The sequence below is a fragment of the Rhinopithecus roxellana genome, chromosome 9, assembly GCF_007565055.1.
Source record: "Rhinopithecus roxellana isolate Shanxi Qingling chromosome 9, ASM756505v1, whole genome shotgun sequence".
Classification (NCBI taxonomy): domain Eukaryota; kingdom Metazoa; phylum Chordata; class Mammalia; order Primates; family Cercopithecidae; genus Rhinopithecus; species Rhinopithecus roxellana.
The window spans coordinates 134,029,582-134,042,872 of NC_044557.1; the positions used below are offsets into that span (position 1 = coordinate 134,029,582).

At 41.4% G+C, this 13,291-nt stretch overlaps 1 protein-coding gene, 1 long non-coding RNA gene and 1 other non-coding gene across 3 annotated transcripts in view; 2 read left to right on the forward strand and 1 right to left on the reverse strand.

The window, feature by feature from the left end:
- Positions 1–453: 453 nt before the first annotated feature.
- On the forward strand, positions 454–4,295 carry LOC104668804. The gene is made up of 4 exons (XR_748891.2): positions 454–588; positions 3,259–3,370; positions 3,592–3,660; positions 3,874–4,295. It is a non-coding gene; the product is annotated as an uncharacterized LOC104668804 (long non-coding RNA).
- On the forward strand, positions 3,429–3,517 carry LOC115899811. Its single transcript, XR_004059414.1, has one exon. It is a non-coding gene; the product is annotated as a small nucleolar RNA SNORD87 (small nucleolar RNA).
- A 2,455-nt stretch (positions 4,296–6,750) lies between the features above and the next one.
- MCMDC2 (minichromosome maintenance domain containing 2) overlaps positions 6,751–13,291 on the reverse strand; it is a 50,934-nt gene continuing 44,393 nt past the window's right edge. Inside the window, exon 15 of the mRNA XM_030937305.1 lies at positions 6,751–7,043. Coding sequence (XP_030793165.1) covers positions 6,877–7,043 — 167 coding nt within the window. The 3' untranslated portion in view covers positions 6,751–6,876. The remainder of the gene's footprint in view (positions 7,044–13,291) is intronic.

Genomic DNA, 13,291 nt, shown 5'->3' on the forward strand with positions numbered 1-13,291 from the left:
GGGACTACAGGCACGCGTCACCACACTCGGCCAATTTTTTTGTAGAGATGGGGGTTTCACCATGTTGGACAGGCTGGTCTCGAACTGCCGACCTCGGGTGATCCTCCCGCCTAGGCCTCCCAAAGGGCTGGGATTACAGGCTTGAGCCACCGCGCCCGGCCTTTTAGGGTATATACTGCTCGTTTGCATCCACTGCAAACTGGTAGATTAATCATCGACAAGCTCTAGCAGAGGTATTCCTGAGCCTGGAAAGCCCCTGCGGGAAGTCACAAAGCCCCCACATAAACTTAATGTGCGGCACACGGCGTCGCCGCACGGCTCAACTAGGGAGGAGGACTGAGGTGCCGGTCTCATCTCCCCTCCGCCCCCTTCCCAGAGCCCCGGCACTCACTCCCTCTTTTCACCAGGGGAGGGGCGGGGCCGCGTACCGGAAGAGGCGGGGCCACCGGAGTGCCTAAGAGCTGCCCTCAGATGTCGCTCTTCCTTTCCCGCGCGACCGGCGAGGGAGGAAGAAGCGCGAAGAACCGTCTGTCATGCTGGTGTGGTGGCGGCGGCGGAGCCTGCGGGCCCGTAGCTGTGCTCTGCGAGGTGAGAGTGATCGCGGTCTTAGGTACTCCTCCTCTATGTGCCGGGTTCCTCCGCCATGTGGGTGCAGAGCGCGGCCCCTGTCCCTTTCCCTGGTGCAGCGGAGCGGGCGGCTGCTGCGTAGGCCAAAAGGCTACGCTCCCGGCGCCCCCAAGGCCCACGAGCTTTCCCCACAAGCCATCTGCGCAGTCGCGTTTTGTCAGTAACCACCTGGGTGGCCTAGCTGACCTTGATCCGTCAACACCGGTTCACTGTCCGCTGCTCAGAAACTGGTGAAGGGCCTTCTGACTTAAGGAGGTGCCTGCAAGGGACCGCCGCGGGGCTTCGTGCTCCACCCGGCCTTGGCCAGATCTCTCTTGTGTCCCCATCTAAGTTGTGCGTGCGGCCTTGGCGGTTTCAGGCTCTTAGTAGGCAGCTTGTTTTCCTTAAAAGGGAGCATTTTATAAATAGGAAGGTGATTATCCGTTAGTTGTCAGGACGATCCTTACTTGACCGTACTTTGTGAGTGGCTTTGAAATTGTAATAAGCGCAGTTTACTGAGTCATAACTAGTCTCGACCCATTCGTAAAACTAGTCGGTATTTGTTCCTGGACCTTCCTTCATAATACGCTCTAAAGTCAAGGCATGGAGGTCGGAGAACAACACGTGCAAGTATGGAAGGCCGTTAGGCTAAATGCCTGCTACACACGGAGATACTTGTATTTACATAGAGATGTGTATTTCTGGACATAATACAGAAGAAACCGGTCAGCAACTGGGAGGCTGGAAAAACCTGTTAGCTATTCAGAAACTTTTTTTTTTTTTTTTTTTTTTGAGCCAGAGTCTGTTCTGTCGCCCAGGCTGGAGTGCAGTGACTGGATCTTGGCTCACTGAATCCTCCACCTCCAGGGTTCAAGCAGTTTTCTGCCTCAGCCTCCCGAGTAGCTGGGATTACAGGTGCCTGCCACCAGGCCCGGCTAATTTTTGTATTTCTAGTAGAGACAGGGTTTCACCATCTTGGCCAGGCTGGTCTTGAGCTCCTGACCTCGTGATCCACCCGGCTAGGCCTCCTAAAGTGCTGGGATTACAGGCGTGAACCACCGCGCCCGGCCATAGAAACAAATTTTAAAATTTCATCGGTGAGACTTAGTATAGGTGGTTTTTTTTTTTCTTCAAATTTGAAATGCATTGCTTCGTGCGAAATAATCGTTAACTGTCAAGAGGACGAATGTCATGGCTTATACTTGAAATATTTTTGGTATTCTTATTTTTGAGGCTTCAGTAGCTTGAATTCTGTTTTCACTGGTAAGTGCTGGGACTTCTAAAAATTTCCAAACGAAATAATTGATAAAATTGGTAGTCCAAGAAAGTTCTCAAGCATAATACAAAAGAATCCACCGATACATTTGAGAACTATGATATTACCAATACTGGAGTATCTGTTGTTTACATTCCCCTGCTTCCTATTCATAGGTACCCACCATTTGGAATTTTGTGCCCTTCAGTCTTTTGGTTTTTGTGGGGGAGGGGGTGGCGTGGATAGCTTTGGGTTTTTTTGTTGCTTTTTTGAGATGGAGTCTCGCGTACAGGCTGGAGTGCAGTGGCACGATCTCTGCAGCCTCCACCTCCCAGGTTCAAGCGATTCTCCCCAAGTAGCTGGGATTACAGGCACCCACCCTCACGCCCAGTTCATTTTTGTATTTTTAGTGGAGACGGGGTTTTGCCAGGCTAGTCTAGAACTCCCGACCTCAGGTGATCCACCCGCCCCAGCCCCCACAAAGTGCTAGGATTACAGGTGTGAGAAACCGTGTCTGGCCCATTTTTTAGGTTTTGTAAAGACAGGATTATGCATGTTGTTGTCTACAGTTCCTGTGAATCATAATATTAAACTGAAACATTTTTGTTTCAGTTAATTTTTTTAATTACTCAAAACCAGTAATTTATATTCCTAATATTGATTGTGTGAAATATTTTCAGCATTTCAGCACATGAAAATGATTGTTTTGCAAGGTCCAACCTTGTATGTCTTAATAAATCATTTCCTATTACTGCCTGGCTCAATGATGTATTCTCCTGGGCTGCTGTATCACATGATTTTTTACCCCGGTCCATGTTCTTTGCAGTGTTTTGTTAACTTGGGACTTAATTTTACAGGCATGTGTCCAGTAAAAATGCCAACATAGGTATCCCTGCTCTAAAACTGCTAGGTTTGCTGTTTTAATGTTTTTAGGTGAAGGTCTTCACGCCAGTTTTTATACATCTAACCTGGCTCATAGCTCATCCTTGTCGAGCTGTGAGAAAAGCAATGGCTGTGTACTCGCTATGACCATTGTGTCTTAAAGTCAAAACTGCCACAGTGAAGGATATCATAAAATGTTTCCACCGTTTTCCTGCCAGTGCTAATGGCTCCTGTTTCCAGTTTGGAATAAGCTAATTTGTGGAATTATTAGGTGCTAATCAGACAAACATAGTTACAGAGGTTTGGGTTTGTCAGTATTGACTATCAAAAAAGCAGAAACAGGTACTAGAATAATAGTACTTTTTTATTAAAAAGTGAGTTGGGAGTCTGAAAGGTAGGTTGCAAGTACAGTTCCTAAAGGAATGAGAGTCTCTTCTTGGACCATTCCTACATATAAGATACCAAACAAAATGCAAATAAAAATGGGAATTCGAAATGTAATATTTAATTTCCAGGTGCAAGAAAGCCTTTGCGGTGAAGGTGTATGAAGGTCATCATGACAAATGTTTTCCAAAAACTTGTAGAAGGCTGTGAAAAAACGACTAGGATCACACGTCATGTATTGAGGTACCTAAATTTAATTAATTTTAGTTATGTGATGTATTCTTGACAGATAGGTTTAATAGCTGGCACAGTGATGACTTAAATTACTTTTTGCCGTTTACCCAGCTGAGGGTGTCTTTGAAGAAATAATTTTAAGACTGAGATGCCAGTAATGTACATTGGTTAATTACTGACATGTATGTAAGGCAATAATTTAATTAAGGGTGAATATTCTTTCTTTTTAGCATATAGGTTGCTGTAGATGAATGTTCTTAGCTGTCATGTTTAAAAATACTTCTGGTTCGTTGCCTCAAGTAAGTGATTTGTCAAGCAACTATATCTGCTGATAGTTCAGAAAGTATCTGATAAACTTCAAAGGGTGGGGGCCGATTCTTGTTGAAGTTGCTTTTGCATGTGGGGTATTCTCAACATTAATTTTTTGAGGGGCGACTTGTGAATATTGAGGTTATATGAGAACTTTGAGTATGGAATGATTTTCACTGTTGGTTTCTGACTTTGTTTTGGAGGTGTGGCATGCAACATTTTGGAAGGAAAATTGACGACTTGTTCAAGAAAACATGAACAGAAGCAAATGATGAAAATGAGCATTTTACTTGATGTTGATAACATCACAATAAATTATGGAGAAAAATACGTATTTGGCTGTTTTAATTGCTGAACAATAAAGTGTTTTCTTTTAAATCAATTCTAAATAGCTCCATTCTCATAGTCACTAGTCAGACCTGTTTTGAACATATTTGAAAGATTATATCATCTTGTGAATAATTAGATTATTTATGGGTGATTCTCATTGAGGCTGACAGCTGGGGAGACATTGCTTGTATCTCTAGGTTCGCTGTCTGGCTCCCCTTCAGAGTTTGCTGTTGTACCAGATGGTTGGAATCTTAAAGCTCTTTAATGCCAAATAGCAATCAAATTCCTCCTTACAGATAAAGGTTTCACCTTTTTTATTCAGTTTACTTTCATCTTTGTGAACAAAAAAGTCATCCTAATACTAGTACATGTAATAACTAAGCAATATGCTATGTTAAGAGAAATGACTGGGTAGGCCAATCTGTCTAGGACTAAATTGGCAAGAATTCTAAAGCTGAATTTATATCTGGGTGAAGGCTTAGAGCTAAATCTTTTCTCCTGTTGAGTACTAGCTTATAAGTTCCTTTCACCAAGGTTATAATTTGTATATGATAAATGGTATAAAACCTGTATAGCAACGTCTTAGTCACTTCCCTCAGTATAGACTTGGGGGGTACAAGTGCAGTTCTGTTGCATAGGTATATGAAGTAATTTGGAGTCTGAGCTTTTTGTGCAGCCATTACCTGAATGGTGTACATTGCACCCATTAATTTTTCATCCCGCACCCTACCCCCTTCTAATTCTCCAATAACCTTTAAAATACCATTGGCATCATATTTAATATTAATGAATCACCTCCCATAATTGTTTGTTTCTGAATATACACTTCTACTCTTTAGGCACTGAAATAAAAGACTAGTAAATGCAACCTTTGTAATGAGAAACTTAAACATTTAAAATTTTTTGTGGCAAAGTAACTATCTTTGAGACTGAGGTTGGGTTTTTTGAGCTGGGGAGATTAAGGTGGCAGTGAGTTATGATTGCATCAGTACACTACAGTTTGGGTGACAGCTACATATAAATATGTATATATAAATATAGAGAAGTAAATAAAAGCCATCTTTGTGCCATGCATGGTGGCTCACTCCTGTAATCCCAACACTTTGGGAAGCTGAGGTACAGAGATGGGAGGATAACTTGAGACCAGCCTGAGAAACATGGCGAAATCCCATCTCTACAAAAAAACACAAAAGTTAGCCGAGGGTGGTAGCATGTCCCTGTAGTCCCAGCTACTCGGAGGGCTAAAGTGGGAGAATTGCTAGCAAGGTCAAGGCTGCAGGGAGCTGAGATGGCGCCACTGCCCTCCAAACTGGGTGACAGCCCCTGTCTCAAAAAAAAATTAAAAACTTTTTAAACTTTCCAATAGTAAAAGGATCCTAGTTTCATAAAATAGGAATGTGTTTTGCCTTCACCCCATAGAGAGCCAGACATGTTTGAAATGCAGTATTTGAGAAGCACAAAATAAACGTCTTAACATTATAGAACTGTAATGTGTAAATATTTTGCTGAAGACTACCTTTGTCACCAGGTGTGTTGGCTCATACCTGTAATCCCAGCACTTTGGGAGGCCAAGGCAGGCAGATCACCTGAGGTCGGGAGTTCGAGACCAGCCTGGCCAACATGGTGAAACCCTGTCTCTACTAAAAAGACAAAAATTAGCCGGTCATGGTGGAGTGCACCTGTAATCCCAGCTACTTGGGAGACTGAGGCAGGAGAATCGCTTGAACCTGGGAGGTGGAGGTTGCAGTGAGCCAAGATCGTGCCACTGCACTCCAGCCTGGGTGACAGAGCAAGACCCTGTCTCAGAAAACAAAAATACTACCTTTGGCTTCTGAAAACTAATACTGTTATCTCGCTGCTACTAGTAGGTATTCAATAATACTGAACAACTTCCTCTGGGTCCTGTGGAGAATGAGAGGTCCAGCTGTATAGTTAAAGCATCTCTGTTAAGGGACCAATTTTGAAAGAATTGATGCATGGTAGCATCTTGGTTAATAAAGTGGCAATTTGGTAATGACATTTTGCTTTTCTGTGAATAGAACTGATCTTTTACTAAAGTTATGGAAACTGAACTAAAAAGGATTTGTAAATTTTACAAGGTAGATTTGTTTTCTCATGATGCCCCTATCTTCAGAGCAGATATCTTCCCTCCAAAAATGAGGACTAGATTTGCAAGTTGGTTTCTTTGCCTTTTGGAACCTTTCTTGTAACCAGTTAGGGTTAGAGAGCCACTTTATAAGTTAATGGCTCCTTGATTCCGTGTAAAGTATTTTTTTCATTTAACCTGGCATATACATGAAAACTTCCAAGGCTTTTCCTGATTCCAGATTTAGGGCTTCTAAAACAGTAGTATGTAATGGGCATGCTAGTAATAAAGCATGAAAAAGGCCTTACATTTGAAACTTGAGGTTATATAAAATATTTAGTCATGAGTTTAGCAAGTTCACTAGTGAAGAAAAATGTTTTAATTTGTAGGTAAAGAGTTATTGCCATCTTGTGACAGTAGAGTGAACTACATAAAGGTTGACATTTTACACACTGCTTAAATTGCAACATTCTTTACATTTTTATCTGTTCACCACTGGTATTCTGGGCTAACCAGTTTTTCTTTATAGTATTCTCCTTGACAACTTTATCACTTTAAATTGTCCACATTGTTCTAAGTTTTAAAATTCTGTTGGTTTTAGAGGTTTGGATTAGTATTTATCACATTAGCAATTAGTTTTGAGGGGACTATATTTTATATTTTTAAAAATAGTATTGTAATATATTCCTGTACAAAGTATTATCAAAGCATTACTTCAAAGTCACTTTCAAAATACTCACACTTTTTCTTCACTGCTTAAGTAGGAATGAACAAAAATTCCTCAAATTGTTTATTCATCACTAGAGAAAATAGTTGTCCCAGGTCCATATGTGGCAATAAATTGTTCCAGCTGTTGTTGGCACTGAGTTAGATAGAGATCCCTTTGCTCTAAGTATTCTTCATTATACAGTTCAAATGGAAATATTGCATTCGGAGCAACACAAAATACAGTGGCCCCTAAATGAAGAAGATAATAGAGTGTAAATGACAAATACTGCTTAAAATGACAAATATGAAATCACATTTTCAACCAAAATATTTTATTGGAATCATAAAAATTAAGCCCAAGCCCATGTGGTTCTGTGAAAAATAAAAGTTAAAAAATTAAGTTTTGACCTATTCAGAAGAGTATTTCAATAATCATTATTGAACTCTGACTCTTGTTTTCTGAAACCCAGAAAGCAGGTTCAGTAAATGCACAAACATTGGTACCAGGGCCAATGGAAGAAGTATGTTGATGTTTATAAAGTTTAGAACTAGAAATTTGTCTTCTGAAATAGTCATTATAGTTTTGAAGCTGACTACTGATGTGAGGAGGTGACAGGAGTAGGGAGAAAAGGTACTGGAAAGTAGGGAAACACAAATCTTTATTTGATACATGTTAAGTGGATGATCAAAGATAAAGACATTGTAGTACATTTCTCAGTTGTTTAACCCATTCACATAAAGGCAGACAACATAAATCTATGGAAGGGTTTCAAGACCATTCTAGGGGAAAGGACAGACTCACTTTGGATTTGGCAATGATTTCCTGAATGTGACATCAAAAGTACAGGCACCAAAAGAAAATATACATAAATGGGACCACATCAAAATTTAAAACTGCATAAAACAATACAACCAACAGTGAAAAGACAACCAATGGAATGGGAGAAAATACTTGCAAATCGTATCTCTGATAAAGGGGTCTATAAATCCACCGTAAGAAAATAATCATTAAAAAATAGGCGGAGAACTAAAGTCATTTCTCTAAAGAAAAACAAACGACCAATAAGCACATGAGAAAGATGTTCAACATCACTAATCATTACAAAAATACATATCAAAACTACGATGAGTTACCACCTCACACCCACAAAGATTTATTATAAAAATAAAAAACAAAATGACAGGTGTTGGAGAGGATGTGGAGAAATTAGAAGCTTTGTGCACTGTTGGGAATGGAAAATGGTGCACCCACTGTGGAAAACAGGATGGCGGCATCAAAAAGAGTAAACAATTACTGTATGATACAGCAATTTCACTTCTGGGTATATACCCAAAAGAATTGAAAGCAGGGTCTTAAAGAGATATTAGCACACCCACGTTCATAGCAGTGTAATTCACAATAGCCAAAGGTGGAAGCAACAGAAATGTCCATTGACAGGTGAATGGATAAACAAAACATTGTATTTACATACAATAGGATATTATTCAGCCTTATAAAGGAAGGAAATTCTAATACATGTACAATATGGATGAACCTTGAGAACATTATGCTAAGTGAAATAAGCCAGTCATGAAAGGACAAATGTATTATTCCACTTATATGAGGTACCTAGAATAGTCAAATTCATAGAGGCAGTAGAGTGATGGTTCCCAGGAGGAGTAGAGGAGGAAATGAGGAGTTATTGTTTAATGGGTACGCAGTTTCAGTTTGGGAAGATGAAAAAGCTCTGGAGATGAACAGTGGTGATGGTTGCACAACAGTGTGAATGTGAATGTACTTAACACACTGAACTGAACATTTTAAAATAGTTAAAATAAGTAGATTTTATGTATATTTTACTTCAATTTAAAAATTGACCATGAGGAGATAAGCTCTTCTCTTTTATTCATTAATTCATTGAACAAGTACTTAATGTGACAGGCCAAGAGTACAGTCTAGCAACTGTGCCAGGCAGTGCCCACCTTCCTAGAGCCTCATAAGAACAGCCTCAGACTTCTGACTGCTTCCTTTCCTACCTGACCTTCTCTGAAAGCTTGCTATCCCTTAAGAACACTGCTTTCCTTGTGCCTCTCCAAAATGAAGCTATTTTTTCCCAAACATCCCATATACACAGTGTCACAAGACATAATCAGAGCCTAGCTTGCTGCCCCTCTGCTGCTTCCAGACCATTCTTGCCCATGCTTCCCTTTTGGTAAAAATCCTTTCTCCTTTGATGCTCAGTGCCACCTGGTTTTACTGTCCTTCTCCTTCTATAGTCAACCAGCAGCTCTCAGCACTTTGCTCAAAATCTTCCTTTCTTCCCTAATACCTGACATTCAGTGATTTTCATGTGGATGACTCATTTAACTCCCTTGCGATGTCCCACCTTTCCCTTCCGCCTCAGCCATACATCCCACAGTCACAGGAAACTAATATCACCAGAAACTTACTTCAAAACCTTGAGTTCCCACTCACTTCAAAACCACAACCCACTCCCCTACTCTACCTCCTGTGCTTCCAGTTCACTTGCTCACATGTTTCAGGTCTACTTCAGAGACCTCCAATCTGCTTTCTCTAATTCACTTTCTTCGTTAACCAGCTTAAAAGTCCCTCCCTTTAGTCAGTCCCCCCACTCCTTTGCCCCTCAGCACCACTCTGCCACACTCACTTATCAAAACCTCAACTCTGCACGAACCCAACCATTCACCTTGTGCTGGCACGAAGGCTGCTAGGCAGAAAATCACACAACTGGCATTTCTTCTTTTCCCTTTAAGTGAATCACAGTAACTCTAAACGATCACCTGCCTGGCAAGCCTGCTGAGTTTCCCTCAGACACTTCTCTTGTAGCCCCAACAATGACTATTATATTCCATTCTTTCCTCCTCAAACCTTTCATTTTCAGCTGATAACATCAAGTAAAGTATATGGCCAAACTTACAAACCTACCTGGTTCTGTATCTGTTTTCTTCCCATCTGTAAAATGATTAAGTGACCCATCTATCAGAGGCCGATACATGTACCCTGGATCCTATCCCCTCTCACCCTTTGTGTACTTCACTCGTTGATCTTCCTGTCTTTCTGTAGTGTTACTAGCTTACTGTCTACTGCACATGATACGATTTTATACCTTCTATCTTAAAAAAAAAAAAAAAAAAATTCCTTCCTGAACCACACATCCTTCTCCAGTGATTCCCTCATTTTTTTCCTCATCTTCATAGTTTGTCTATGTGTGCTGTCTCCGTAGCCTCATCTCCATTCCCACGCCACTGAAATAGCTCTGATCATGGCTACCTACAACCTTTAGGTTACCAAACTGAATCTCACTCAAACTCTCAGTAGCATGTGATTCAGTTGACCACTCTGCCCCTTTCTGGAAAAACTCTCATTTCTTAGAAAATCACACAACACTTGATTTTCTTTCTATATTCTAGCTACTGCTCCTAAGCCTCCTTTGTTAGTTCCTCCTCCACAACCCCGTATAAATACTGGAATCTTCAAGGGCATTCCTGGGGTTCCCACTAGTCTCTATTTAGGCGATTTCATCCATTCCTTGGCTTTGAGTACCATCTCTATGCTGGTGATTCCTAAATTATATTCCTAGGTTAGAAATTTTTTCTAAGCTCCAGATGCTTTTATCTCTGTATTGATATATCTGTAGGATATCTCCTTTAAAAAAAAAAAAAGCTATATATATACTCTTTTCCTCCACTGCTTAAGTAGGAATGAACAAAAATTCATATATATAACTTTTTGTTTTTTTTTGAGATGGAGTCTTGCTCTGTCACCCAGGCTGGAGTGCAGTGGCATGATCTTGGCTCACTGCAACCTCTACCTCCCGGGTTCAAGCAATTCTCCTGCCTCAGGCTCCCGAGTAGTTGGGATTACAGACGCCTGCCACCACGCCCAGCTACTTGTCTTTTTTTATTTATTTATTTATTTTGTTGAGACGGAGTCTCACTCTGTCACCCAGGCTGGAGTGCAGTGGCCGGATCTCAGCTCACTGCAAGCTCTGCCTTCCGGGTTTATGCCATTTTCCTGCCTCAGCCTCCCAAGTAGCTGGGACTACAGGCGCCCGCCACCTCGCCTGGCTAGTTTTTCGTATTTTTTAAGTAGAGACGGGGTTTCACCGTGTTAGCCAGGATGGTCTCGATCTCCTGACCTCGTGATCCGCCCGTCTTGGCCTCCCAAAGTGCTGGGATTACAGGCTTGAGCCACCGAGCCCGGCCTACTTGTCTTTTTAGTAGAGACAGGGTTTCACCATGTTGGCCAGGCTGGTCTTGAACTCCTGACCTTGTGATCCGCCCACCTCGGCCTCCCAAAGTGCTGGCGTGAGCCCCTGCTCCTGGCCATTTATTATTTTTTTAAAATTAAGGTCTTGTTATGTTGCCCAGGCTGGTTTCAAACTCTTGGGCTCAAGCAATCCTTTCGCTTTGGCCTCCCAAAGTGCTGAGATTACAGATATGAGCCACTGTGCTCAGCCTATAGAATATCTCAAAGTTATATCTATAATTTGATTTTTCTCCCAGCTCTTTTTCTTTCATTCTCCCCAGATTTGGTAATTGGCATGATTATCCACCCAACTGCTCAAGGCAGAAACATGGGAGTTTTCCTTAATTACTCCCTCTCCTCCCTTCCCCTACCCCCAACTCTTAAATCTAGTTCATGAGCACGACCTATTGGTTTTTGCATCTAATGTGTATCTCTAATTCACTAATTTCTTTTCATTTCTACTGACTCTACCTAGTCGAATCTCTCATTATCAACTAACTGGACTACAACAACTAGTCTCCCACTTTCTGCTCTTAACCATTCTCCATACCATTCTCCATACCTTTTATGTACATTGGGAAAACAAATAATTGACATGGCTTGCTTTATTGTGATACTCACTTTTTTGTGGAACTGAACCACTTTTTTGATCTGGAACTGAACTTGCAATATCTCTGAGGTATGGCTGTATATATTAAAACTGTAAAGGTAATTTGAGGTTAATTATAATTTGAGGATTGAGGTATTAAAATTATAGTGTGTTATATGTTCTCATAATATGCCTCATAATTATCACTATTTGAACTAAATATTCATGATCTTTTTTCCATTCTGTGAGTCAATAAATATTTATTGAATGATCACTAGGTGCTAGGCCACATTTTTGTTATCCAGTCTATCATTGATGGCCTTTAGGATGATGCTGTTTGCTAGCATATTTACCCACAGTGGAACTTCTTTCAAAATTGCAGGCAATCCTCTCAAACACTGCCACTGCTTTATCAACTAAGTTTGTGGACTATTCTAAATCCTTTGTTGTCATTTCAACAATGTTCACAGAATCTTCCCCAGGAATAGATTCCATCTCAAGAAACCACTTTCTTTACATCCATAAGAAGCAACTTTTCATCCGTTCATGTTTGATTATCAGTCTACAGCAATTAAGTCACATCTTCAGGCTCCACTTCTAATTCTAGTTCTCTTGCTGTTTCCGCCACATTTGCAGTTACTTCCTCCACTGAAGTCTTGAACCCCTTAAAGTCAGCCAGGAGGGCTGGAATCAACTTCTTCCAAACTCCTGTTAATGTAGATATTTTAACCTCCTCCCATAAATCATGAACGTTCTTAATCGCATCTAGAATGGCAAATCTTTTCCAGAAGGTTTTCAATGACTTTGCCCAGCTCCATCAGAGGAATCGTGGCAGTGATGGACATAACAAGGCTTGAATGTTGAAATTACTTCTTTATCCAGGGGCTGCAGAATGCATGTTAGCAGGCATAATAACAACATTCATGTCCTTGTACATCTCCATTAGAGCTCTTGGGAGACCAGGTGGATTGTCAATGAGCAGTAATCTTTTGAAGGGAATCCTTTTTTTTTTTTTTTTTCCTTGAGACGGAGTCTCGCCCAGTCACCCAGGCTGGAGTGCAATGGTACGATCTTGGCTCACTGCAACCCCTGCCTCCCGGGTTCCAGCAATTCTCTGCCTCAGCCTCCCGAGTAGCTGGGATTACAGGTGCCTGCCAGCACACCCAGCTAATTTTTGTATTTTTAGTAGAGACAGGGTTTCACCATCTTGGCCAGGCTGGTCTTGAACTCCTGACCTTGTGATCCACCTGCCTCAGCCTCCCAAAGTGCTGGGACTACAGGCATGAGCCACCGCACCCAGCCCTGGGAATCCTTTTTTTCTGAGCAGTAGATCTTCACAGTGGGCTTCAAATATTCAATAAACTATGCAGTAAACAGAAGTGCTGTCATCCTGGCCTTGTTGTTCCCTTTCTAGAGTACAGGCAGAGCATGATTAGCATAATTCTTTTTTTTTTTTTTTTTTTTTTTTTTTTTTTTTTTTTTTTTGAGACGGAGTCTCGCTCTGTCACCCAGGCTGGAGTGCTGTGGCCAGATCTCAGCTCACTGCAAGCTCCGCCTCCCGGGTTCACGCCATTCTCCTGTCTCAGCCTCCCGGGTAGCTGGGACTACAGGCGCCGCCACATCGCCCGGCTAGTTTTTTGTAGTTTTTAGTAGAGACGG